The sequence below is a fragment of the Hemiscyllium ocellatum genome, chromosome 43 (assembly GCF_020745735.1).
Source record: "Hemiscyllium ocellatum isolate sHemOce1 chromosome 43, sHemOce1.pat.X.cur, whole genome shotgun sequence".
NCBI classification, from domain to species: domain Eukaryota; kingdom Metazoa; phylum Chordata; class Chondrichthyes; order Orectolobiformes; family Hemiscylliidae; genus Hemiscyllium; species Hemiscyllium ocellatum.
This window is the reverse complement of record NC_083443.1, coordinates 19878161-19905435: the sequence shown is the minus strand read 5'-3', so window position 1 is coordinate 19905435 and position 27275 is coordinate 19878161. Positions and strand designations below refer to the sequence as shown.

The window sequence follows — 27275 nt, the reverse complement described above, 5'->3', positions numbered from 1 at the left end:
CACGACCAGCTATCCTTAGTAGCCACACACGCAGATGACAAGCAACATGAGTGCGACTGGGACAACATTGCTATTATAGGACAAGCCAAACAGAGAACAGCCAGGGAATTCCTAGAGGCATGGCACTCATCCACAGATTCTATCAACAAACACATCGACCTGGACCCAATATACCGGTCACTGCAGCGGACAGCTGCAACTGACAACCAGAAGCGGAGGAGACAAGCCACTATAAATGACAGAGGAAACATCACAGAAGGCTGTCAAGCACTGAGGATGTCACCTAGACAGGGGACGAAATGTCTGCAACACAAATTCCCAGCTCGGCGAACAGAACCACAATAACGGGCACCCGAGATACAAATCTTCTCACAAACTTTGAAGTATTTCCACTGTTCAGGAAATGCAGAAACCAATTTGCATAAATTGGAGAATGGTTGTGTCGTAGTAATAACACTGGGTTAGCAATCCAGAGGCCCAATTAATGCTGTGGAGATGAAACTATTGCAGCCCAGCGAAGTATAATTTCAATTATTAAATAATGATCATGAGATGACCAGAGTGTCATGAAATCCTATCTGATTCACTGATCTCCTTTTGGAAGAAGAATGGCGGTGCACTCTGAAGTGGCCTAGTGAGCTTGTTTCAATCTGCTATAGGAAAAGAAGCGATGTGGATCTACCTTCCGCACATGGACGGTGCATCACCGCTGTCTCTTGACCAACAATGAATGTTGCTGTAGCCAGCATTTCTTACTTTAAGATCAACGAACAACTAAACTATGTGATCTGATAATCTGCTTTTTTTTTAGTAATATTGGTTGGAGAATTATTATTGTTTGGGACACTAAGGAGAATTCCCCTCTTCCTCTTCAATTAGTTTTAATAGGATGTTTTACATCACCTGGAAAAGGAGAGAGAGTCTTGATTTAATATTTTTACTAGAAAACAAAATATCAGATAGACTTAAAGATAAGAATGAACCACTGAACCAAGGCTGATAATCTGCATGGATACTGGTAAACATATCATATTAACAATATCAAATAATATTCCATTTTAGCAGAGAATTCGGTGCAGGGTGATTTCAACAATATTACTTTGGTAACGTTGGGCAAAATACACATTTTATTGAAGCTTTTTATGTGACACTCGTTAGGACATTTGCACAGAGGGAACATACTTCCTGAATAAGAAGAAAATGCTAATTGGTTGGCAAGTTGACTTTGGGAACAAGTTTGGCAGCTGACTGTCAGTTATCATCTAACTAGTGCACTTTCCAGGCCAATACTTCTATTAATTAGAGTCTACTTGCTTTCTACTCATCACTTTTTACATTCAATATTAACTATTGTTCCCTTTTTACATTGGTATTCTTGTGATTGTCTTGATGAGTGCAAGACAAGAAGCTTTGACAGAATGTGACCTTTTCTGCAATATTCAAGCTGTGTACGAGCAACCAATTATTACATTAGATCACATGTTGCCAACTTCTATCTCAGAGTGTGGTGCTGGAAAAGCACGACTGGTCACGCAGCAGCCAAGGAGCAGGAGATTTGACACTTCGGGCATAAGCCCTTCATCAGGAATTGTGCCCAGAACATCAACTTTCCTGCTCCTTCAATGCTGCCTGACTGGCTGTGCTTTTCTAGCACCATACTCTTCAACTTTGATCTCCAGCATCTGCAGTCCTCACTTTCTCCTAGCCAACTTCTATCTGAAATGATTCACTTTATTAACATTGTGCTGTAAAATTTGACAACTCTTTAGCTTTAATAGGAAGCAAGTACAGTAAACCTACTTCTTGTTTTGTAATATTATCCTTCATAAGCCATGCATATCAAATCACAAAGAAACATTATCCATCTTTAGCTGCAGCATTTTTGTAAAACTTTAATTGTTTTCCTTTCCTCGTTGAGGTAATTTTGTAAGTTTTTTTCTAAACTGGTTCATGTGTAAGTTCAGGCTGGCAGGTTGCCTTGTTTAATTGTCTGAATTTGACTCTTGTTATAATAATGCCTGAAGGTAACAAAGCTAGGTAACAATGCATTGCAACAAGAGGGTTGTGTGTTAAAGGGCTAGGGATTTCTAGTGATTTTCCTGTGGATAGGGTGGCTTTATTCATACCATGTGAAAATTAATTTAATTTGGAAATGAAGACTGCACATAAAGGTATGTAATCTTTCCTTCCACCATTTGGTACAGGTGCAACAAAGTCTTAATTTGGGTCAGTCTAGTGGAATGCAATTCATGTAACACTACAGTCCTTAATTCTCTGCTGTGTATTGATTATATGTAAAACATATAAAGTAGGTTTTACATTTTGAATCGTTTTGCTGCTCTGTTTTTAAAATCTGCTTATTCCTAGAGCAGCACAATATTTATACTTTAAATTGATCCCATAAACATCCATTCATTTGTATTATATATTCATGTTATGTTTCTTCACAAAATATAATCCATTAAAAAATTTTAAATATAAAGTGTGCCAGAGGTGCATTTCAGAGGGCGCTGCTATGCACATCAGGCTTTTCTGAGCAGTCTGATCTTAGATTGTTCTATTGAAAGATTATATTGAATGGATTTTATGACATGGATAAACCTTGTGCATTAACAACTTGCCAAATAACAAAGATGACAACTTGGGTTTGATTGAAAACCACAGTAACAGATTGTGATATGTCATTGTTATTAACAATCGGTGTTTGCCTAGATTAGCGTGACATTTTGCAAGGACAGTGGTAGGTGACATGTGTTGTCTGCATCAGCATCATCACTGACAAACTAGGTCTATTTCTCCTTCCCTCAGGAAAAGCTTTGCCAACAGAAGTACAATGTATCCTGCATAATGATTATGCCCCAGTACCAAAGACAAGGCTTTGGAAGGTTCCTGATTGATTTCAGTAAGTGCTCTGTTTTGTTTGAAACCATGTTTCAGTGATCCTTGTCAGGGAATTGGGGTGTTCTTGAAAGTAATGGGCTACTGAAATTGGTAAATGCATGCATTTTAATCTTGATATGACTGCTTTGATTTGTGCATCATTAAGTAATAGAATATTGTCACTTATTTTAGGGCTTGATATTCATTCAAGTATGAAATTTTACCCTTCTGATTCCTCTCAGCTTGAATAAAGAATACAACTGTCAGAGCATATGCCAGCACACAAAGCCAGTAGGCTGAAACAAATTGTTAAAGGTTGAAATGAAACAGAGTGCAGTCAGTTTAATCAGTATGTACTGTAGATCAAACAGTTGGGTACAAGAAACATGTAAAATATTTCAAAAGCTTTTGCAAATATAATAATTATGTTTCAGCAATAGGAAACTAAATGAAGCACAGATGATGCATTTTGAAAATTACTTTTGATGCTTTTAAGAAATGTGCATTGATTGCCTTTGAAATCTCTGTGGAAGAATAGAACGTCCCTTGCATTATATACAAAGCATTCTCAAGTTCTGTAAGATTGAAAAAATAGTATTAAAAATGCAATGTATGTTGGCCATCTTCCCAAGCTGCCTGATCTGTGTCCTAGGAACACATAACTTAGCATGCAAATATGTATGGCCATTACAAAATAGTGGGGAGTGAAAAACAACTTGCGACCTAAGATCTTCTGTTATGAACTCCTGGGTTATTCTCATGGGCTTCTGAAGGGCTGCAGGAGGTCACAAAACATTTGGATAGAAACATTCCAACTCTGACCTTTTCATTGCTGTCACTTGACTTGCAACCAAGCAGAATCTATCTCTTAGAATATCAGCTTGCTAATGAGACTAGAAAGATTTAACTGTTTATATCATATCATATGCATGAAATAAACTAATATGAACTCTCGAATTTTGGTTTGTACAATAAATCTGAACTATTTTGCTGAAATATAACCCTAAGTTGCAGTTGGAAGAGCCCAGAGTTTTGTAAGAATTTTACTCTAGTCAAGCTTTTCCTACCTTTTTGCAGAATTTGGTTTTCTTGTAACTGGGTCTATGAAGGCTTACGACATTGTCCTGGGATGTGAGATCTCTGACAGAAAATTTAAAAATCTAATTGTAATATATTACTTTCTAATTACAGTAATAAGTCTGATATAAAAAGCACCTTTGTTCTACATATTTGTTTCAAATTTATAATAGGAGTTCTGGCCTTATAATGCTTTGGGTAAATTATGGATCAACTTGTCAGTTTGATTATATTTCACTTTTTGTGTGACCTTTTTCTTAAATATTGGTAGAATTATGTTCAATCTTTGTATAATAGTACTTTACAAAAGACTATTGTCAGAGTTTTGATACAGCATTAATGAATTGTATATTTATATGTATACCGTGCATTGTAACATAAGTTGATGTAAGTACAATTATATTTGCTCAATGGAAGAGTGATTTGGCATTGCAGAAATTAATGCATTATTTTGTTTACTTTAATAGAAATATTGACAGGTTCCTAAAGTACACTTCCTCTATGAACAACTACTTGCATTTCTGTACACTTTAATAAAGCTGCTTCTAAAAAAAAATACAGGTTTTTAAAAAAAACAAAATTCATTTCTTTTAACCTAAAATGAAGTTCACAATTCCAAGTCAGTCAGTGTAGCTAATTGTTTCTTCTCAGAAATAGACATTTCAGAGCAGAATCAGGCTGATATCTCTTGAATTAATGCCGTTGGATTTTAAATGGTCACAAAATTTGTTAGCATTTCATAGTTTGCTCGCTATTCTTTCAATTTCTGCTTGCCAACAGTTGTAGTATTGTCATGTTCATTATCTTAGTTATGTTTATCCTTTAACAACTTACTGAGTTCACAATATGATCAGAGATGTTTCTATTCTGAAACCAGCTACTACTTGTTCTGCTCCCCATCCCCAAAATATATTTTCGTTCCTACAATAATATTTCTACCTTGTTCCATACTATAATGCCCTACATCATTTTCTATTCTGATAACGGAAGAAGAACAAAGAACATAAAGACAGTAAATTAACATATAAAGGAGAGTAAAAATGTTTACAATAAAGGATTATGATTAGATAAACAAAGTGAATCAAGTAGAAAGAGAAAATTAAATTACAAGCAGCCTTCTCTAGTATTTCCCAAAACTCTCAACCTTCAAGAATAGAAAGAGCATGTTCATGAGAAGAGCACCATCTTCAAGTTCTCCTTCCTAGTAAGGCACCTTGATTTGATTTAGACCTATGCTACCATATCTTATATGCCACAGAGTCAAAATCCTAGAATATCTAACCTGACATTATTAATTAGTACCTCCACCCTGCAGACTGCACTGATTCAGGGTTGGCTCACCTGCATTAACTAAGGGCAACTAAAGATACACAAAAAGTGCTGGTATTGCCAGCAACAGCCGCATCCAGAAAATAAATTTTAAAAATCACCTAGTTTCTCCTTATTGAGAAAAGTTTCCAATTTTCCTTTTTCTGTTCTAAAATAGATAACTTTGCATTCCTCCTCATTGAACTCTTACAGTTTTGCTCACTAGCAATCTATACTGTTTTGCAGTTTTCTGCTCTTCTCCAGATTTTATTATGCCTAGAATTGGTATCATCTGAAAAGTTGGATAGAGAGCCTGACTCCTTCGACCAGTTTGTTTATATCCTTATTTTATTCTCTTGTTACCTCTACATTCAAATTATTTTGAAGCTTTTAAAAGTGTTCTATTACTTTGCAATTACGTAGGCATTGATGTATATACAAGGTTAGTCGGTGGAAGCTACTACTGGTTATTTCTTGCATTTTCCAAATGGTGACAGATGCCAATTTCCAATAATTGTTGAGAATGGATTTTTATTAATTGTAAAGTACAGGCAGTTCCAGTGTCTCTTGCACAGTGAGCTGTCTAAAAAGACTAAGTCATGCCTTATGGTAAAGTTATGAGCTACTTATGAATCTCTAAATTATAGTGAACATCTTCCAGCAATTTCTTTTAGTTTCCTTTAAAATAATCGTGTCTGTGTTTCTCACTGTTTCCTCTTGCCTACTCCTGCTGGGCTAATTCACTTACAGCAATAATTAATAGTAAGAGCACCTTCAATTCTCCTTCCTCATCCCCCACATTGACTCATTGCAATCTTTCTTCTAGTTGATATCATTGATCACTGCTTTTCACAAATTATAGACAATAGGTGCAGGAGTAGGCCATTCTGCCTTTCGAGCCAGCACCACCATTCATTATGATCATGGCTGATCATCCTCAATCAGTATCCTGTTCCTACCTTATCCCCATAACTCTTGATTCCACTATCCTTAAGAGCTCTGTCCAACTCCTTCTTGAAAGTTTCCAGAGACTTGGCCTCCACAGCCTTTTGGGGCAGAGCATTCCATACACCCACCACTCCCTGGGTGAAGAAGTTTCTCCTCAACTCTGTTCTAAATAGCCTACCCCTTAATTTTAACTGTGTCCTCTGATTTGGGACTCACCCATCAGCGGAAACATGCTTCCTGCCTCCAGAGTGTCCAATCCTTTAATAACCTTATACGTCTCAATCAGATCCCCTCTCAGCCTTCTAAACTCAAGCTATACAAGCCCAGTCACTCCAATCTTTCAGCGTAAGATAGTCCCGCCATTCCGGGAATTAACCTCATGAACCTACGCTGCACTCCCTCAAGTGATTAAAAGCCAGCAAATGATCAGCCATCAGGCTAAATAATAACTATGTATAGTTCATAGTAAAACTGGAAGTACATTGTGTGTTCTACAGAAGAATGTTCACTTGTAAAACAAGGTTAGATCTTATGGAATACAGGGAGAACTAACCATTTGGATATAGAACTGGCTCAGAGGCAGAAAACAGGATGGTGGTGGAGGGTTGTTTTTCAGACTGGAGGCCTGTGACCAGTGAAGTGCCACAAGGATCGGTGCTGGGTCCACTACTTTTCATCATTTATATAAATGATTTGGATGCAAGCATAAGAGGTATAGTTTGGATGACACCAAAATTGGAAGTGTAGTGGGCAGCGAAGAAGGTTACCTCAGATTATAACGGGATCTTGATCAGATGGAGTTTAATTCAGATAAATGCAAGGTGCTGCATTTTGGGAAAGCAAATCTTAGCAAGACTTACACACTTAATGATAAGGTTCTTGGCAGTGTTGCTGAACAAAGAGACCTTGGAGTGCAGGTTCATAGCTCCTTGAAAGTGGAGTCGCAGGTAGATAGGATAGTGAAGAAGGTGTTTGGTATGCTTTCCTTTATTGATCAGAGTATTGAGTGCAGGAGTTGGGAGGTCATGTTATGGCTGTACAGGACATTGATTAGGCCACTGTTGGAATATTGCATGCAGTTCTGGTCTCCTTCCTATCGGAAAGATGTTGTGAACATTGAACGGGTTCAGAAAAGATTTCTGTTGCCAGTGTTGGAGGATTTGAGCTATCGGGAGAGGTTGTACAGGGTAGGGCTGTTTTCCCTGAAGCCTCAGAGGCTGAGGGGTGACCTTATAGAGGTTTATAAAATCATGAGGGGCATAGATAGAATAAATAGACCAAGTTGTTTCCCTGGGGTGGGGGAGTCCAGAACTAGAGGGCATAGGTTTAGGGGAAGATATAAAAGAGAACTAAGGGGCAACATGTTCACGCAGAGGGTGGTACACGTATGAAATGAGCTGCGACAGGAAGTGGTGGGGGCTAGTACAATTGCAACATTTAAGAGGCGTCTGGATGGGTATATGAATAGGAAGGGTTTGGAGGGATATGAGCTGGGTGCTGGCAGGTGGGACTAGATTGGGTTGGGATATCTGGTCGGCATGGATGAGTTGGACTGAAGGTTCTGTTTCCGTGCTGTACATCTCTGACTCTGTTTTTCTGTTTCTATCATATTATAATTTTTTTTTCTCAACACTTTATTGGACCTGAAACACTCTGCTGGACAGGAGCCCAAAGACTTAATCATTTCCTGAAGGTTTCAAATCCAACATATGGTGTAACAAACAATATAACAATATAACATGGCCTGTGTAGGTTACCTCAAACTGAAAAAAGTAATGTGAGTTCATCTACTATATGGATCGAAATAACAAAATAGATTAGATGTTCTCATTTCTCTGTTCTTTTTAACAGCATTTTCTCTGATCTGTATATAGGCTACTTACTTTCAAGGCAGGAAGGACAGGCAGGTTCACCTGAAAAGCCCCTGTCTGACCTAGGACGGCTTTCATACCTGGCGTACTGGAAGAGTGTAATACTAGAATACCTACAGCGGCATCAGGACAAGCATATCAGTATAAAGGGTATTAGCAGAGAAACAGGGATGTGCCCACATGACATTGCAATGACCCTGCAGCAGCTAAAGATGATTGACAAGCGACATTGCAAGTAAGTATCATGTTTAAAGTATAAAGCGAAGACATTAGTTTTGACAAATTATGCATGATTGTATCAATTTGCTAGAATCTTTTTTAGGTCCATCAATTGATCTCAATCCTATGAATTACTTGCTGTTCAGTGGTGTCCCTCTTGGTAAAACGCTGTAACCTCAATTACATAACAAATGAACTGACATTTTACCTTTTTACTGATGAAATTTTCAACAGCCTATTTTAGTGTTTTGAACAATTACTCAAAATTTCATTTTGTAAAATTTAACCTCAGTGAGTCCTAACAAATTTACTTACAGGATGTTTTATAATATCTGGTAACTTGAGCCTCAAGCCAGGCAAACAACATGGCAAAAAAAAACATAGCCTGAGTGCAGTATAAAAGCATTGTCTGTGAAGTCTGTTGAAGTGTTTCGTAGGAAATGACAAAGCAATTTCTCTACATACCTGATAATGCGACTCTTCTGTAGCAGTTGGGTATTCCAGGTGAACTTTTATAACCTAATATGCAAGCTCTTCATATTTGATGGAGTTCTGATGAAATGCCGTCAACTTGAAGCATTAGTTGTGTTTCTGTCTCCATAGTTGCTGCCTGACCATCTGAGTGTTCCTAGCAATTTCTGTTTTAATTATTTTGTGATAATGTTCATCCATTATTGTAAAATTACATTTCAAATATAATGTAATTTTTGGTTACAATCGTTCATCATAGGATTAACTGGTTACCTTTAAAGAAAACTTACTTCACAGAACTTCTGACAGTGCAAGGTCATGGTATTGCAATCTCAATATTTCAAGCATATAAGAGAACCCAGTAGTTTTAGCTAGGGAGGGGAACCGAATTCTGAAGAAGTCATTGGATTTGAAACGTTAACTTTGTTTCTCTCTCCACAGATGCTGCTAGACTTGCTGAGTTTCTCCAGCATTTTCTGCTTTTGCTTCAGATTTCAGTACGCAGGGTATTTTGCTTTTGTAAAAGAATGTTCATTTTTTGCATATGAGCTAAGGAATGTGAAATAATGTAATTACCTGTCATTCTGATTACTATTTTGAGAATAGAGTGAAATGTTCACTACTAACATTTCTTGTTACAAAAAGCAGTCCTTAATCAGGTAACACATGCGCTGGTAGCATAAATGAAACAAGTATTTGGTGAATCCTTTGAAGAATCAACAAAACCAGCAGCAATAACACAAACTAAATACATCTTTGTTTTGTAGATTTGTTATAATTCGAAGGCACAAACTGATTCAGGAGCATGTAGGAAAGTTGCATTCCAATCCGCGTGTTAATGAAGTGGACCAAGAAAGCCTGAGGTGGACTCCATTGGTAGTGTCCAGTGCTGCTGTTTCAGAAGAGGAAATGGAGGCTGAAAAAGAGGTAAGTGTTTTTAGCAGTTTGGGTATTTTCACTGAAATGGATTTGGTTGCTCCTCTTGTTTAGTTCTATTTTGAACAACTTTAACTAACTTTTTCTTCGGAATTTTCAATTACCATATTAAAAAATGTTGTTTGACTGCTTTAATATTCTGCAGCAGAATATATTTTTTGTAAAATCCATATGAATAATATTTTGGCAACAGTGGGCTATCATGAATATTAAATATATAGTTGAGCGTGGTATCAAGGTCTGGATGCAGACACGAAGAAGTCAGTAAAAGCAGAAAACACTGAAAATATTCACTAGGTCAGGCAACATCTGAGGGAAGAAAGCAGAATTAAAGTGGGGCCCTAAATTGCAGGTCAATAATTCATCAAAAATGTAGCAATGTTCCTTATTCGATTGGACCAGGGGAATCCAATGTCCTAAGACCTTATCTTCATCCAGGAAACCAGAATAACTAACTTCATATGTCAAAAATTCAAAGGTAGGATTTAAAAACCGGTTAGTGGCTAGCCCGAGCAATTGTAATGTAGAGAAGGAGGAAGCAAGATTTCTGGATTGAACATATCCCACTTACCGTCTAATATTGAGACTCCTCCCCTAGAGCTTGTATGATAAAAGCTGATGTCGTGTGAGAGAGAATTTCTCTGTACTGTATGTTGAAATCTTAGACAATCCAAGTATCATGAAAGTAAACCTGGTTTGAGATCACTGTATTCCTCCATGGTTTCCATTATTTTTGTGGGTAAAGGACACAATATACAAATTTGTTCATAGATCACTATTTTCATGTACTCCTCCAAGGAAAGCAAGATTATTATATTTAAAATTCAGTTGTGTTTCACACTTGTAGATGTCTGACAGTCGCTTAAATTGTTCTCAAGACCAAACTGTTTGATATATAAGTAATGTTTAAAAGATTGTTAAAATTCAGCAGAATGACCAAACATTTGCCATGTCTACAAGAATATCTGCCTGTTGTTAGCAAAATGGATTTCAGAGACTTCAGGGAATGTTCATTCACCAAAGGTATGGTCCTTTTAATGAGCTGTGAAATCGAGTTCCCCTGATGTATGTTGGTTCAGTTCTATATTAAAGATCACGATTTGGATAAGATTAGTGAGTTTGTTCAGTGTCCTATGCAGTTCTGTGCAGTCACACAGAAATAAGATTTTCCCATTCACCCCATTGCTGCTGGTGTTACCTTGCTGTGCACAATGTATTGTCCTTCAAGTTATTGTACGTGGGAGCACTTTCTCCAGTTTCTTCGATGTGAAACCAGGGGATGTAGCAATCTTCATATTCCTTTAACTTCCCAAACACGATAGTGTTAAACTTCTGACAGTCACTTGGGGAAACCAGAGATCAAGAGTCAGCCTTCATTCAGTTTTAGTTTTATTCTCAGTGTGAACCATACAGTAATGCTTGGACAGTGGTGCACAGTGTCGCAGAAGGCCACAAGTTTTCCAGTCATGTGGTGTAGTGGTAGTGTACCTACCTCCTGAGTCTGAAGGACTGTACTCAAGTCCTGCCTGACGCGTAGGTGTATCATAACATGTCTGAACAACATGGCTAAAAATATCTATATATCTCCAGGCCACTGTGGTGCCCACCACTTGTGGAATGCCTCAAGCTTGCCAATGAACATAGTAAGCTCCCTTTCCAAGGACAACCAGGCTTAGGTGCAACCACAGAAGAGAGGGAGGTAGTCAGATCTAACAACTTCCTCCACAGCTCATGGCTCTGTGTCTCCTTTGCTCAAGCAATCATTCAATCTGTGCTCCATTCCTTGTATGTCTAATGTTAATTTATAGATATTCTGGAGGGGAATCTTATGGCACAGTGATAGTGTCTCTATGCGATGTTTTCTAAGAAACTTATCGATGTTACTGCACATCTTTGGAGCTGGTGGGACATCCACCCACACCTCCTGTCTCAGAGATGGGGGCACTACCAGTGCTCCACAAAAGCCCTAACCATATTTTGCATCACTAGCCATGGGTGAGATTCTGGAAGACTGTTGGGTAACGAATGTTGTGCCACTATTCAAAAGGACTGCAACAAAAAGCCTGAGAACTATAGACCAGAGAGCTTAAAATCTGTACATTACTTGAAAATATTCTGAGGGTAAGATGTATATACATTTGGAAAGACATGGTTTGATCAAGAGTAGTCAGCATGGCTTTGTGAGTGGGAGATCATGCCTCACAAATTTGTAAGAGTTCTTTAATGGAGTGACTAGGAATGTTGACGAGAGCAGGGTGGTAGACGTAGTGTATATGATTTCAGGAAGGACTTTGATAAGGTTCCACATAATAGGCTACTCTGAAAGGTTAAACCACATGGAATCCAGGGGAAGCTGGCAAATTGGATACAAAATTGGCTTGATGGTAGGAAGCAGAGGGTAATAGTGGAAGGATGCTTGTCAGACTGGAGGCCTGTGACTAGTGGAGTATGTCAGGGGTCAGTGCTGGACCCATTGCTGTTTATTATCTGTATCAATAATTTGTATGAGAATGTACAAGGCATGATTAGGAAGTTTGCTGATGACGCAAAAATAGGTGGTATCGCGGACAGTGAGGAAGGTTATCAGAAATTGCAACAGGACCTTGATCAGCTGAGGAAATGGGCCAAGGAATAGGAAATGGAGTTTGACATAGATAAGTGTGAGATCTTGCATTTTGGAAAGTCATGGTGGAAGTTTAATGGTGAATGGTAGGCTCTTAAGGAGTGTAGTGGAACAGAGGGATCTTGGAGTTCAGGTTGACAGTTCTCTTAAAGTGGAGTCACAGGTAGACAAAGCAGTGAAGGAGGCTTTTGGCACACTGGCCTTCCATACTCAATGCCCATCCTGATGATCAACAGACAGGAGGGTTCTCTCCCAGTCGGAGAACACTTCAGTGGTCCAGGACATTCAGCCTCGGACCTTCAGGTGACCATCCTCCAAGGTGGACTTCAGGACAGGCAGCAGAGAAAAGTGGCCGAGCAGAGGCTGATAGCTAAGTTCAGTACCCATAGGGAGGGCCTCAACCGGGACCTTGGGTTCATATCACATTACAGGTGACCACCATTGCACTATACACACACACCCATACGCTTACTCACACGGACACACACACTCCTATACACACATACCCACACAGACGCGCACACAGACACCCACGCACACCCTTATAGTCACACATGCACCCCCTCACAGACTTAAGACACTCTGCACTCACTACACACACATACATACACTTTCTCACACTCACAACACACAGACAGACAAAGACCCACATGCACACATATATTTTGTGGGGTGAATTTGTACTTGCAGAGTTATATTGTACTTTGTTCAAAAACTGCATGCATTACTGTAGAACTCTGAGCTCAAAAACTGCATGAATTTATGTAAAACTCTGTTATCTCACTTTTTAGATTAGAATCAATCTAAACATCATGGCATAGACAGAGAACACAGGGGGCCAACACTTTCAACATATTGTTTAGCTATCACCATTGTTAACAGCTAACCCGAGAATGCAACTTTTTTTAAAAAAAAAGGCTTTGTGATTTACACATGAAAGAAGTGAAACTATCACTGTATTCAAAAGTTGAAAGGCTTAACAGACAATCAATTTTTCATGTATAACTTCAGTTACATCACACTGTAAATTTTTGCTATAAATTCTGTTAGGGTTGAGCCCTCCATTATCACCTGATGAAGGAGCGTCGCTCCAAAAGCTATTGTGCTTCCAATTAAACCTGTTTGACTATAACCTGGTGTTGTGTGATTTTTAACTTCGTACACCCCAGTCCAACACCGGCATCTCCAAATCACCCTGATGAAGTTGGGAAGTTATGTTGCAGTTTGTACACGATGTGAGGCCACACTTGGAGTATTGTGTTCAGTTTTGGTTACCTTGATATAGGAAGGATGTTATTATACTGGACAGAGTACAGAAGAAATTTACAAGGATGTTTCCTGGACTCAATGGTCTGAGTTATAGGGAGAGGTTGGACAAGCTAGGACTTTTTACTTTAAAGCGTAGGAGACCGAGGGGGATCTTATAGAAGTGCATAAGGTCATGAGAGGCATGCATAGGGGGAATGCACTCAGTCTTCTTCCCAAAGTCGGGGAATCGAGGAGTAGAGGGCATTAGTTTGATGTTAGAGAGGAAAGCATAAAAGGGAACCTGAGGGGCATCTTTTTTACACAGAGGGTAGTCTGCATATGGAATGAGCTGCCAGCAGAAGTGGTTGAGGCAGATACACTCACAACATTTGAAAGGCACTTGGACAAATACATGGATAGGAAAAGATTAGAAGGATATAAGCAAGTGCAGGGAAATAGAGTTAGTGTGGAGGAACATTTTGGTCGGTATGGACCAGTTTGGGCCAAAGGGCCTGTCTCTGTGCTGTAGGACTCTTATGACTACAGAGGCCCAGAATTCCAGACTAATGTTTTGAGTTCATGGATTGAATCCTACGTTGTGATGACAAAATTTGAATTAAATAAATAGTGTTAAAAGCTAGTCTAATGGTGACTCATCAGCAAACTTCCTAATCATGCCTTGTACATTCTCATCCAAATGATTCACATAGATAACAAACAGTAACAGGTCCAGCACTGACCCCTAAGGCACTCTATTAGTCACAGGCCTCCAGTCCGACAGCACCCTTCCACTATCACCCTCTGCTTCCTAACATCAAGCCAGTTTTGTATCCAAATTGCCAGCCCCTCCTGGATTCCATGCAAACTAACCTTCCAGAACAGCTTCCCATGTGGAACTTATCAAAGGCCTTACTGAAATCCATATAGACTACATCTACCATTCTGCCCCTGTCAACCTTCCTAGTCACATTATCAAAGAAACAAACAAATTTGTGACGCATCACCTCCCACTCACAAAGCCGTGCCGACTACTCCTAATCAAATTCTGTCTTTCCAAATACACATATATCTTATCTCTCAGAATCTTCTCAAGTAACTTACCTGCCACAGACGTTAGGCTTACTGATCTATACTTCCCAGCCATTAGTCCAATGGCATTACTGCTATACCACCATCTCTCCATAAATCCCCAGTATTGTGATCATAGTACCAGACCCAATTACTTTCAGTATCACTGTCTCATATGGTTGGAGTTGAGAGCATATGTAAGATATGTAAAAAGACTGGTGGCTTTTGATAACTTTCCCAACTTTTTGTTCGCAGATGTTATACTGTTGGGAGGGAGTTGTCCTGATAATCCTCAATATTATCTCATGGCATCAGATGAAACATAGACAAGAAAACCATCTAACTGATAGTGCCCTCTGTCAACTGTTGAGTCAATACTCCTCCAGGTTAAATGCCACATAGTGAAAATATTGAGGAAGATTATGACATAGTTTCAATTCTGGGAACTTTACTGCCCATAATCAAAAGTGACTGACTCAAAGGCATTACTAAACAATGTGGCGAGTCTTGAATTTATCTACCATATTGGGCTTGCACCCAACAAGAGGAACAAACCTATTAAATCTTGTGCTTTCTGTTGCAGATGCATCTGTCCATAACAGGAAAGGTAGAGTTGACAGCTGTACAGTTCTTGTTTAGATGAAGTACTGCCTTTGCATTGAGCAAACTTTCAATTATGCCGTGTGGCAGTACCACAGTGAGACAGTATAGAATAGATCTAACAGCTCAAATCTGGCCACCACAAGATCAGCAGCAGTAAAATTGTCTTCATCCATATCCTGTTACATCATGGCCCAACATATTCCTTATTTTTCCATTACCATTAATCCAAGAATTCAACCCAGGTTCAGTGAAGAGTACAAGAAGACCGTTCCAGGAACAGCTCTGGATATGTGTCAACCTGATGAAACTACAAGACTAGCATGCCTAAGCAAATAAAATAACAGACTGTGTAAAGAACTAAATGGTGGGGTGTTCTGGAAAAGAGGAACATTAAATTGACAAAGACAGAGGATTTGGCATCATTGCAGAGCAGCCATTAGGTTACGATTTTGTTATGATCCCAACAGGTGTTATTACAGTACAAGTCCAATTCTAGTCAGGAACCTGGCTTGATGGATCATATTTTTATTGTTTTTCTTTTAACAAAGACGTCTCTCACTGAAGCATAAGCGCACAATGCTGCAGGTTTTGCTTTTATTAACAAAATGGAAGAACATAGAAGAATTTTTAACACCCAGTAATTCCAAAATGCTCCTGTATAATTTGAAAAGAAATAAAGTGGCTTTTGTACTGCACCTAAGACGCTACTGTTTGGTACAATTCCCAAAACATCATTCATATACTAGTTAAACTAGTCTCTATATGTAATACCTTAGTGGGTTTAACTCACTTTTGACTTCAACTGTTAAACTGGGAGTGTGCTAGCTTCTTCCTGTAGCTACCTCACAACTGAGCTTCACTTTAAGAAACCTTTTCAGGGATTTTTGTTTAGATCAGGTGTTAAGAACTCAGCAACAAATGTTCCATAACACCTCTACAAAGTCTAGGACTGTTATATTAAAGGTGCGATGTAAGTTAAGTTCTGGTAGTTTTGCCGAATTGAAGACAAACTGTCAACTATATGACTTTGAATTCTTCTTCTTCAGGCAGCAATTAATAGAAATGTTGAGAAAAACTGCAAAATGCATCTGCTACTTCAGAGGTGATTTGTCAATTGGTTAGCTCTCCAGCTGACAGATTGTTTGATTCTAAATTTATACTTAACCTCCATCTACCCTCATCTGAAGCTGTAGTCTGCTACAAACATTGGCTTTTTAAAGGATTTTTCTAATTTCCAAACACTCTAGCAGATTGCTGTCATTTTACAACAAGATTTGTACTTCTATGTATATACAAATGAAAATTGAGTCAGGATACCCTGTCTAAATGTCTCACCACATCACTGATGGACCCAAATTATTTGATGTTAGTATAAGAGTGGTGCAATTGCCTAGTGCAGAAACACTGTCCATTTCCTGTGAGTAAATAAAAGAATCTCAAACTCTGCCATGAAATCTGTATCATATTATCTTCTATTCTTGGTCATGCAGCATTTTGATTTAGAAGTTCTCACTTTCAATTTCATATTCTTGGTTGTCTGAATGCCTCCTATCTCTGTAGTTTCCTTCAGCTCTACACACCCTCTTGGACATCCTTGATCATTCCACCATTAGTGACTGTGCATTCATCAAGCTGAATAGGAACTCTGGAATTTGCTTTTTATATTTCTTTTCCTCCTGTTAGTCCTTTTAAGCAGCTTCTCAAAACATAATTGGCTGGCGAAACTATTGGTCATCTGTCCTCCTATGCCCTTATGTAGTTCAGTGTCAAATTTTGTTTGGTAACACCTTAGATGTTTTATTACATGATGGTACTATCTAAATGCTCATTGTTGTTGTTGATCATATACCAACTGCTGAATAGCAAGAGCGAATGGAAGAATTTTCCAAGAGACATTGCAAACTCAATATAGTGATGCACCCACGCGCTGTTTAAACAAACATATTTTGTACAGCCTTAGTCTGTCCCAGATGAATAAAATGCATTATTATACCAAACAACAATAGGAAGAGTGAAGGCAAAATTTGTGATTTATGGTGACAATAACTCAATTTTGTTTTTATTATGAGATTCAGGGATTTTAGCTGATCTTATCCAATAAGATGCTGCAGTTTTATCTATTTGTTATTATGGCTGCTGGTTTATGGTAGTTGAACCAGTCAAATGCCTTCTTAGTATACTGGATATTTTACTAATGTTTTACTGACTATTTGATTTAGCCCATTTCCCTATAAAAATCAAAGGTTGGTGGTGTTGCTTATAGATGATCATGGCGATCAACAATTAGATCTATGTAATTCGGTTCCTAACTCCCTAAACCTGTTTTCCACTGGCATGGCCCAAGACAGGAGTGTGATGTGAGTCGTCACTTGTCTGAATGAGTGAATGTGCAGCAGCCCTCAAGAAGTCCAAAGCTATCCAGGACAAAGCAGGCTATTATTTGACACATCTTCACCACCAATCCAGTAATTGCAGTGTGTACCATCTATGAGATGCACTGCAGCAATTCTCTAAAACTCCTCCAACAGCACATTCTAAATTGCTACCCCTACTACCTATAAGGATAATAGCGGCAGATGCATGGGAATACAACCAGCTGAAAGTCCCCACCCTGTCACATGTCGCCATGACTTGGATTTCTATCACCATTGTGCTGAGTCAAAATCCTAGAACGCCATCCTTAATGGCACGTGTATGTACCTATTCCCAAAGACCAGAACAGTTCAAGAGACAGCTCAGCTAAAAATCACACAACACCAGGTCAGTTTAGATTAGATTACTTACAGTGTGGAAACAGGCTCTTCGGCCCTACAAGTCCACACAGTCCCTTCAAAGAGCAACCCACCCAGACCCATTCCCTTACATTTACCCCTTCACCAAACACTATGGGCAATTTAGCATGGCCAATTCACCTGACCCGCACATCTTTGGACTGTGGGAGGAAACCGGAGCACCCAGAGGAGACCCACGCAGACACTGGGAGAATGTGCAAACTCCACACAGACAGTTGCCTGAGGCAGGAATTGACCCGGGTCTCTGGTGCTTTGAGGCAGCAATGCTAATCACTGTGCCATCGTGCCCCCCTTAAAATAAAAATGCCGCCATGTTCTCCAAGGCAATTGATGATGAGCTCTAAATGCTGGCCTAGCCAGTGATCCTGTGCATAAATAAAAAAATAGTCAAACCTAAGTAAGATCATATGAAGACACTTCAATCAATTTGATTATTTCTGTAACACCTGCATTAACAACTAGCATCTTACTTGTACAGTCCCTGGTTGTATTATATCCACCCAGCTGTCAGGTATCCTGAAGCAAATATAGATTTTGTGATTATGAGAAAAGGACAGAAACATTGTATTTGTTAATTTTTTTTAGCTGGAATTAAGATGGCAGCTGGTTCCTTTGATCAAAACTGAAAATGTAAAGACTGCAGACACTGTCATTAGAAAACCAGTAAATTCTTTGTTCAGAAACCAATCAAGCCGAAAGTGCTTTGGTAGCTAGAACTGCTTTTCCGAAATACTTAATATATGCAGAATGATAGTGATATAGTAGACTATTCTATTCTGTCAGATTTACTAAGCCATTAGAGGAACTCATTATTGGAGCAAAATGTCATTTGGGCAATGACAATATCCAGACTTAATGCCTCACCTCCCAAAGTGACAAAGCTGTTGATTACTCAGTTTATTTACTTGAAAAGAAATGGGTACAACATGAAAGGAATCTCACAGTATAAATCACAGTTCAGCTGCTAAGGTTTAACATTGCCAAAGGTATCTGAGCACCATTGATGAATTGGAATTCTAAGCATCCAAGTAACACTTTTTTAGAAGTCCATCAACAGACAAAACTGATTGTTTCATCCATGTTTCCTGTTTGGCTCTGCATGATTTGTTGTTCCAAAAGCTGCCTCTGGATGGTTTTATTTTTATTGTATTTTTGAGCATTGACTATTTCGTTGTGTATTTAAACTTCTGAGTTCCTATATAATTTGTGAATAGGTCTGACAAGGACTTTAACCTGTGTAAATAACAGTCTTCTCCTTCACAAGTTTTACATCCCATAATCTCCAGTGAACAGTATAACCATTTAAGATTGTCAACTTTAAGTAGGCTAACCCTTAAGCAGCATGTAAATCATCACATATTTAATTTCAAAAGTATTACTAGGGAGAAGCAGTGGTATGGTAGATGGCAAAATATTGAACTTAATTTTAAAAAGCTGGAATTAAAAAGTTAGTGACTGTATAGTTTGGCATAAAAACCTGTTCAGCAATGTCCTTTAGGGAAGGATTACATTTGATCTGGCATATATGTGACTCTAGAACCACAACATTGTGGTTGATTTTCAACCATCCTTTGAAATGGCCTAGTAAACTACTGAACTGTATCAAACAACAAAGAGTTACCAAAAAGGAATGAAACCAGACAGATCAACTGGCACGGACTGAGACACCAGAAATGACACATTAAGTCCTGCTGACCCTATAAAATTCACCTTTAAAACACCTGAGGGCTGGTGCCATAATTAGAAGAGCTGTCTCGGGGACTAGTCAGGCAACAGCGTAATACTCAAGGAATCCTATCTTACACACAGTGTCTCAGGCAACTCAATTACCATCCTGTCCCACAGAAGGACAGATCCAGCAGAGCTGGCAGCACGGTGGTCTCTAGTCTGGAAGGATTTGTCCTGAGAATCTTCAACATTGACACTTAACCCCATGATGTTTCATGGTATCTGGTCAAAAATGGACAAGGAAACTTGCTGGTTACCACATACCCGCACCACCACCTTTCAGGCCATGAATGAATTTGTTTTATTGTCACATACTCTTATGAGTACCATGAAAAATTTACAGTTGCCACGTACAGTGACATCTTAGGTTCAAAGGTACCTGGATACAGATACAAATGCAAATCAAGTTGTTAGAAAACAAAATATAATTGAAAAATGAAGTAATAAATAGTCCCTCATTATTGGTCATAAGAATCAGCTAGAAAAATAAACAAGTAAAACGTTCAGAATATCAGTCTTTCTGACCCCATCCATGCCTGCATCTAGCCACAGGGAGACCTCTGTCACCTTGCCGCCAGCGCCGGACCCAATAACCTGGAGTCATTCTACTTTAGGCACCATCTCTTCACTGCTGGCCCCATTTTGCTGATGCAGCTGAGCCCACACTCGCCTGCAACCAAGAATCTCTGACCCTGCTTCCAGGCTAGGCTCTGCCGGGCCACCATTCCCGGGTTGGCTGCACATGGCTCCTTGCTGGCTTCACCATTTGAAGAGTCCGCTGCCATTGTCCCCAATCGCTGGAGGAGGTTTGCTGCCACCGTCCCCGAACGCAATGAGAATGACCTCATTGCAGCAGACACTGACCCCAAATGCCGGCGAATGACCTTGCTGCTGCAGCCACAGACCCCAAACACCAGGATTTCTGCCAGAGAACGTCCTCCCTGCTGCCGTTCCTATTGCTGGTGAGAAGCCTTGTCCGCCATTATGCATGTAGCCCACTTTCCTGCCATTGATGGTGCAACTGACCAACCTGCCAGAGAAAACAAAAATAGTAGAAAATCAAGCAAAAGGAAAGAGCAGAAGCCGAAGTAAAACAAAGAAGGAAAGGAGATGGGTTCCTGGTGTAAGCCTGCACACAGCCCCGATACTCCACTGCCATCTTACACTGTGCTCCTCCACTTTGTACCTGACTTGAAGGAAACACTGAGGGTAGAAGGATGAGGAATGTACTGTGGGTGAGGGACTTTAATGTCTATCATAGCGCCAATACTGACCAACTGGTCAAGCCCAAACAGGCATAGCCACAAGATTGGGTCTGCAATATGAGGTTAAGTAACCAACAAGAGGTAGAAACATTCTTGACTTCATCCTCAGCAATCTGCATAATTATAAGCATGTGTCCATGGTATTGATAAGAATGACAATCACACAAAAACGTGAAGAATACCTACATTGTGTTCTATGATACTCGCACCATGCTAAATGGAATAGCTTTTGAACAGATCTAACCACTCCAGACTGGGCACCTTTTGAGACACTGAAGGCCATCAACAGCAGACGAATTGTACTTGTTCTGCAATCTCATTGCCTGGCATATCCCTCACTTTATCATTACCGTCAAGTCAGCTTTGGTTCAATGAAGAGTGCAGGAGGGCATGCCAGGTACTACACCAGGAGGTTAAACATAAGGTGTCAACTTAGTGAAGCCACAACATAGGACGACTTACATGCCCAACAGCAACAAGGAGATTCCACATCAGTGGATCAAATCCATACTGTGCGGTCATGCCACATCCAATCATTAATACTGCGACTAATTAAACAACTCTTTTTGAGGAGGAGCTCCATCCTCCATAATGAGGAAGCCAATATTTCAGTGCAAGAGAAAAGGCTGAATCATTTGCTCTCCTCTTTAGCCAGCAGTGCTGAGCGAATGATCTCCCTCTGCCTCCTCCAAAGGACTCCAGTATCACAGATGCCAGCCTTCAGCCTTGTGATATCAAGTTCATAAGCTATAGGAGCAGGATTAGACCATTCAGCCCAGTGAGTCTGCTCTGCCATTCAATCATGGCTGATATGCTCCTCACCCCCATTTTCCTGTCTTCTCTCCATATCCCTTCAACCCATTACCAAGTAAAAATCTGTCTAATTCCTCCTTAATTTTATCACTATCATATCAAGAAATGGCTGAAGGCCTTTTCAGTACCCAGTGCCATGGTCCTTTAGATCATTTCAGCAATAATACTGAAGGTTTGGGTTCTGGAACTTGCTGTGCAGCTTGTCAAACTGTTCTAGTACACCTACACATCTACTGGATAATGTGGAAAACTGCCCAAGTGCACCCAATAAACAAAAAGCAGGACAAACTAAATCCAAGCTAATTACAGCCCCTTCAGTATAGTTATGAAGGGGTCTTTAACAGTACTATGAAGTAAAACTGCTTAGCAATAATCAGCACTGCCAGCTAAAGATTATTGCAAATGTTTCAGCCTTTTGCACTGAAGTGTTGAGTTCCCCATGATGGAGGATGAGTTGTTTTAGTGGTCGCAGTATTCATGATTGGATGTGGCATGACTACAGAGTGTGGATTTGGTCCATTGATGTGGAATCTCCGAGTCTATCCATCACTCGTTCGTGTTTGATTCAAACATGAACAAAAGAGCTGAACTCCTGAGAGGAGGTGAGAGTGACTGCTCTTGACATCAATGCAGCATTTGACTGAGTGTGGCATCAAGAAGCTCCAACAAAACTAGAGTCGGTGGGATTCAAGGGGGAGTCTCTCCGCTGGTTGGAGTCATACTTAGCACGAAGGGAGGTGATCGTGATTGTTGATAGTCTGTCACATTAGCTCCAGGACTTCGGTGCAGGAGTACAAAATGACCAAGTATTTTCAATTGCTTTATCAGTAATCTTTGTTATTATCAAAAGATCAGAAGTGGGCATGCTGCCTGATGATTGCACAATGCTCAACATAATTTGTGATGACTCGGGCACTGAAGCAATCCATGTCCAAATGTAGCAAGATGTGGATGATGATCAGCTCTGGGCTGACAAGTGGCAAACAATATTTGAATCACAAAAGTACCAGGCAATCAGCATCTCCAACAAGAATGAATCTAAACCTTGCCTCTTGACAGTGAGGCAATAACCATGACTGAATTCCTCACCATCAACTACCTGGAGTTTACTGTTAGCCAGAAACTGAACTAGACTTGATTATCAGTTAACCTTTGGACAACAACATTGTTCATGTAGTTGGATGTGTCATTTTATACTTAATGAAATTCCGTTTAAAATTATATCAATTTCAGCTGTCCAGAAATCAAGGCAGAAATGTTCCTTTTAAATTAGTATCAGGCTAATAATAAGCTATCATATTCCTTGGAATATGATATTAAAGTTCTATCTCACTCACCAACCAATTTGCCCTTTGGTCAATTTAAAGCTCAGTAACATTGCAAAGTGTGTAATGATGCAAATGATGTATTTTCCAAGTCATTTTTAAATCACGTTGGAAAATATAGCAAAGCTGAAAACAAAAAATGCTGGCAATCGCAGTGGACCAGGCAGCACCACTGAAAATAAAATAAACTAACATTTTGAATCATCAGAGCTGATGAAGAGTCATCTGGACTGGAAATGTTAGCTTGCCTTCTCTCCATCGATGCTGCCTGACCCGCTGTGATCTCCAGGAGTTTTTGTTTTCAGTTCAAATTCCAACATCTTCTCCTACATTGAAAAATAAAGCAGTTAGTTTCCATGCAGCAAGCTGCCACAAGCAGTGGTGAGATAAACAATTAGATCATCTGTTTTAATAAGTTGGTTGATCGATATATATTAGGACACAGGGGCAAAACTGATTACTGCCAGGGATACCTTCTATTTACCGGAGAAGCATATAAGCCCATTTAACATCATCACTTCAGAGATGGCATCTCTGACAGTGAGGCCCGGCCTCAGGGAATCAGTGGTTGTTGGGATAGAGAGGAATATGAAGTTGAAACACAGACATTTTAGCAATGATCTTATTGAATGGTGGCACAGGCTTAAAAGGCTGAATGGTCTATGTATGCTCCTGTTTCATATCTTTTTCTGCATTTCTTTTGCATCCCTGGCTTCTCTTTGCACATCTTTGGCATGCAATTTGAACCTACAACATTCTGCTTCGGTAATGTTTCTATATTTACATGACCCATGAAAAGCAAAATTACTAATTTTAAATGAATGCTTCTAAGGAGATATACTGTGTTAGTCCCTGTTAATGAACCATGTACTACCGTGCAAAACATTTAAAAGTCCACTTTATAATCATTAGTTCTCAAAAAGTTATTCGGTTACATACTATTATGAATAAATTACTTACGACATGATTCATTTGGAGCAGTTTCATTAGATGGTTGATAATTGTATTTGACTAAACTGTTAATTCGTAAAAGGTCTAGTTTCACAACTGTTGAATTTATGTTGTGTTTATCTGCTTACAATTTTAGGCTGAGCAATTGATGGAGCAAGCTAGCTGTTGGGAAAAAGAGCAAGAGCAGTATGCTGAAATGCAGGCTAGTAAGCATTCAGTTGCTAGTCCAGCATGTAAAAATAGATTAATGCAATCCGAATGTCTACCTGCCAATAGCGAATCAACAGTGGAAAATGCATATGAAATGAGTGAAGAAGAGAATGAAGAGGAGAATGACGATACACAGCCAACCTTGTCTCCAGGCACAGCAAAGTCATTGTTAAGAGGGTCTAAGAGGAAGGTAAGTTAAAATGGCGAAGTTAATTTTCCATTCATCTAAATTTGATTGGATGTTGTTGCACTTGCCTCAATGTTGATTTTAAGATTGAAAACTGATCAAGCAAAATGGTGTCAAATATTGTTTTAGGAGTCTCAATCAAAAAGAAACACATGGCTCTTTTGGGATTTTTATGCCATGAGTCAGAAGCTTGTGTATTTGAACGTATAGACTGGCAAATATTCCAGTGGTTGCATCAGAGGTGTCATTCTTTTAGGTGAGAGGTTAAACTAAAACCTATTCAGCTACACATCATAGATTGCACAACACTAATCGCAGAGCAATATTCTTCACTTCGCTAGTAGTGCCAAAAATATATTAATTGAAAGCTTATCTTTCTGTTGTCTATGGAAACTTACTGGCTGCCAAAAAGCAGCTGTTTTCACTGATAAAACAAAATCACTGCACTTCAAAGTAATTATTTGTATGTGAGACACTTGGAGATATTTTGGGAGTCACATTCAGGTTTCAAAAGATTGTAATGTTATTTCTAGCTATATTAAAGCACCTTGGATTCACATGGACTCCGTCCTGCTTTCAGAAGTTAATTCTAATATGTTTTACTCAGGAATGTTTGATTAGAATTGCAAGACATTTACTCTTCTTCCAGAAAATATATTTTTTATTAACTCTCTCAAGTATTAAGTAATATTAATGGAGCAGTTTATCACATGGTGAAAATATAAAGAAAAAACTCAGGAATTGACAGTGCTGTGCTAATGTTGACTGAATAATCTGCAGATTGTATTGTTACTATAGTAATAACTTGCATAGTGCCTTTAACGTAACATACTTCACAGAAGTTTGAAAGAAAATTTGGTTCAAATAAATCTGGACACCCATGCACACAATGCTTTGCATAGTCACTAGAAACTATAAAGTATAACTTTTCTCTATTCTTTGTTTGAATGTTTTTTACGCTTCACTATTTAAATGAAATTTTCTTTGAATTTTGTCCATCAAAAGAATTGGCACATTGACTTCAAGAATTCCAGAAGCAATACAATACTGCCCTCTGGTGTATTTTATTTCTGTTAATCTGAGTATAGTTCACAACAATTAGGACCTGGGCATTGCACTTTTTTTGTTAAGGAAGGTAATTTTTGTTAACAAAATCTCTGAAGTTGCATTTCAGAAACTCACCTTTCTAAAAATTGATACATGGATTTTAATTTCGGAAAACATTGAATTCTTATGATTTGCAGGTGGGCACAAAATTATTTTCAAGAAAAAAAATCCATGCCTCATGAATGTTGATCAATAACCACAAGCGTTTGAGGGAGTTCAAGATTTTCTCTATGTGAAAAATGTTTGACTGACTGAGTGTATTCTAAATCACGTAACCTTAATTTTAAGATATACGCTTTCCCATTCTCAATTCCTAGTGTAGTGGAAATCATTTATTTTTACCTATCCAATCAAATGCTTTAATTTTTCTTCATTCATTTGTGGGATGTGGGCGTAACTGTCTGGGCCAGAGTTTATTGCCCATTCCTAGATGCTCTTGAGAAGTTGTTGGTGAGCTGCCACCTTGAACTGATGCAATCTATGTACTGTTAGTATACCCACATTGTGCTTGGGGAGAAAATTCCAGCATTTTGACCCAGCAACAATGAAGGGATGGCAATATATTTCCAAATGACTTGGAGGGAAATTTGAAGGTGATGTCATTTCAATGTATCTGCTGCCCTTGTCCTTCTGGATGGAAATGGTCATGGGCTTCGAAGGTGCTGCCTAAGGATCTTTGGTAGTAAAGATCAGGGTTTTTAGGGATAATGATAAGGATCTTTGGAGATAATTGTCTTAACACTTTGATTAAATCATTTCTCAATCTCCCATACTCCAGAAAATACAATCTGAGTTCATATAAGTAGTATTTGCAATTTAACCCTCCTAATCCCTTGTACCACTGTGATAAACCTGCACTGTGTACACATATTTTTTTGAAATGTAATGCCTAAATCTTAAATTAGAATGGATCAGGTCTTACCAAGTTTTTAAAGCACAACTTATACCAGGAATATTGATGTGGTGTGCATGAATGTCCAAAAGGCATTGAATGCAGTGCTACACAATAGCCTTGAGATAAAAATCATAGTTTGTGGAATAAAAGAACTGCAGCAATATGGCTACAAAATTGGCTGAGGGATAGGAAACAAAGACTTATGAATAACGGGTATTTTTCAGGCTGATGGAAGATTTTTAACAGAGTTGCTCAAGGATAGATCTGGGGTCTTTATTTTTTATCATTTTTAAATGATCTGGATCTTGAAATACAGAGGGCTTCAAAGTTTGTGGACAATACAAAATCTGGGACCATTATAAACAATGAGAAGGGCGATGAAGAGCTTCAAAAGGATGTTGACAGAGTGGGCAAATAGGAGGCAGATGAAGCTCAGTGCAAAGAAGTGAAGATATACATTTTGGTAAAGAGAAGGTTCACTAGGCTGATACCACATATGGAGCGAATGTCTTTTTGAGAAGAGATTGAGTAGATTGGGCCCGTATTCACTGGAATTTAGAAGAATGAGAGGTGACCTTGGATTCTTAGGGGAGTTGGCGAGTTGAGAAAGAGCCAGAAGGCATAAACTCAGAGGGAGGGGTCATACCTTTAAAACAGAGCCGGGGAGGTTTTTTTTTCTCAGAGAGGGTAGTGAATCTATGAAATTCCTTACTGCAGAGGGTGGTTAAGTATATTCAGGGCTAAGATATA

At 39.0% G+C, this 27275-nt stretch overlaps 1 protein-coding gene across 1 annotated transcript in view; it reads left to right on the top strand.

Moving 5' to 3' along the window:
* kat6b (K(lysine) acetyltransferase 6B) overlaps positions 1–27275 on the top strand; it is a 210042-nt gene that overhangs the window by 173692 nt on the left and 9075 nt on the right. Inside the window, exons 12-15 of the mRNA XM_060854023.1 lie at positions 2809–2902; positions 8088–8319; positions 9542–9701; positions 24263–24526. Coding sequence (XP_060710006.1) covers positions 2809–2902; positions 8088–8319; positions 9542–9701; positions 24263–24526 — 750 coding nt within the window. The remainder of the gene's footprint in view (positions 1–2808; positions 2903–8087; positions 8320–9541; positions 9702–24262; positions 24527–27275) is intronic.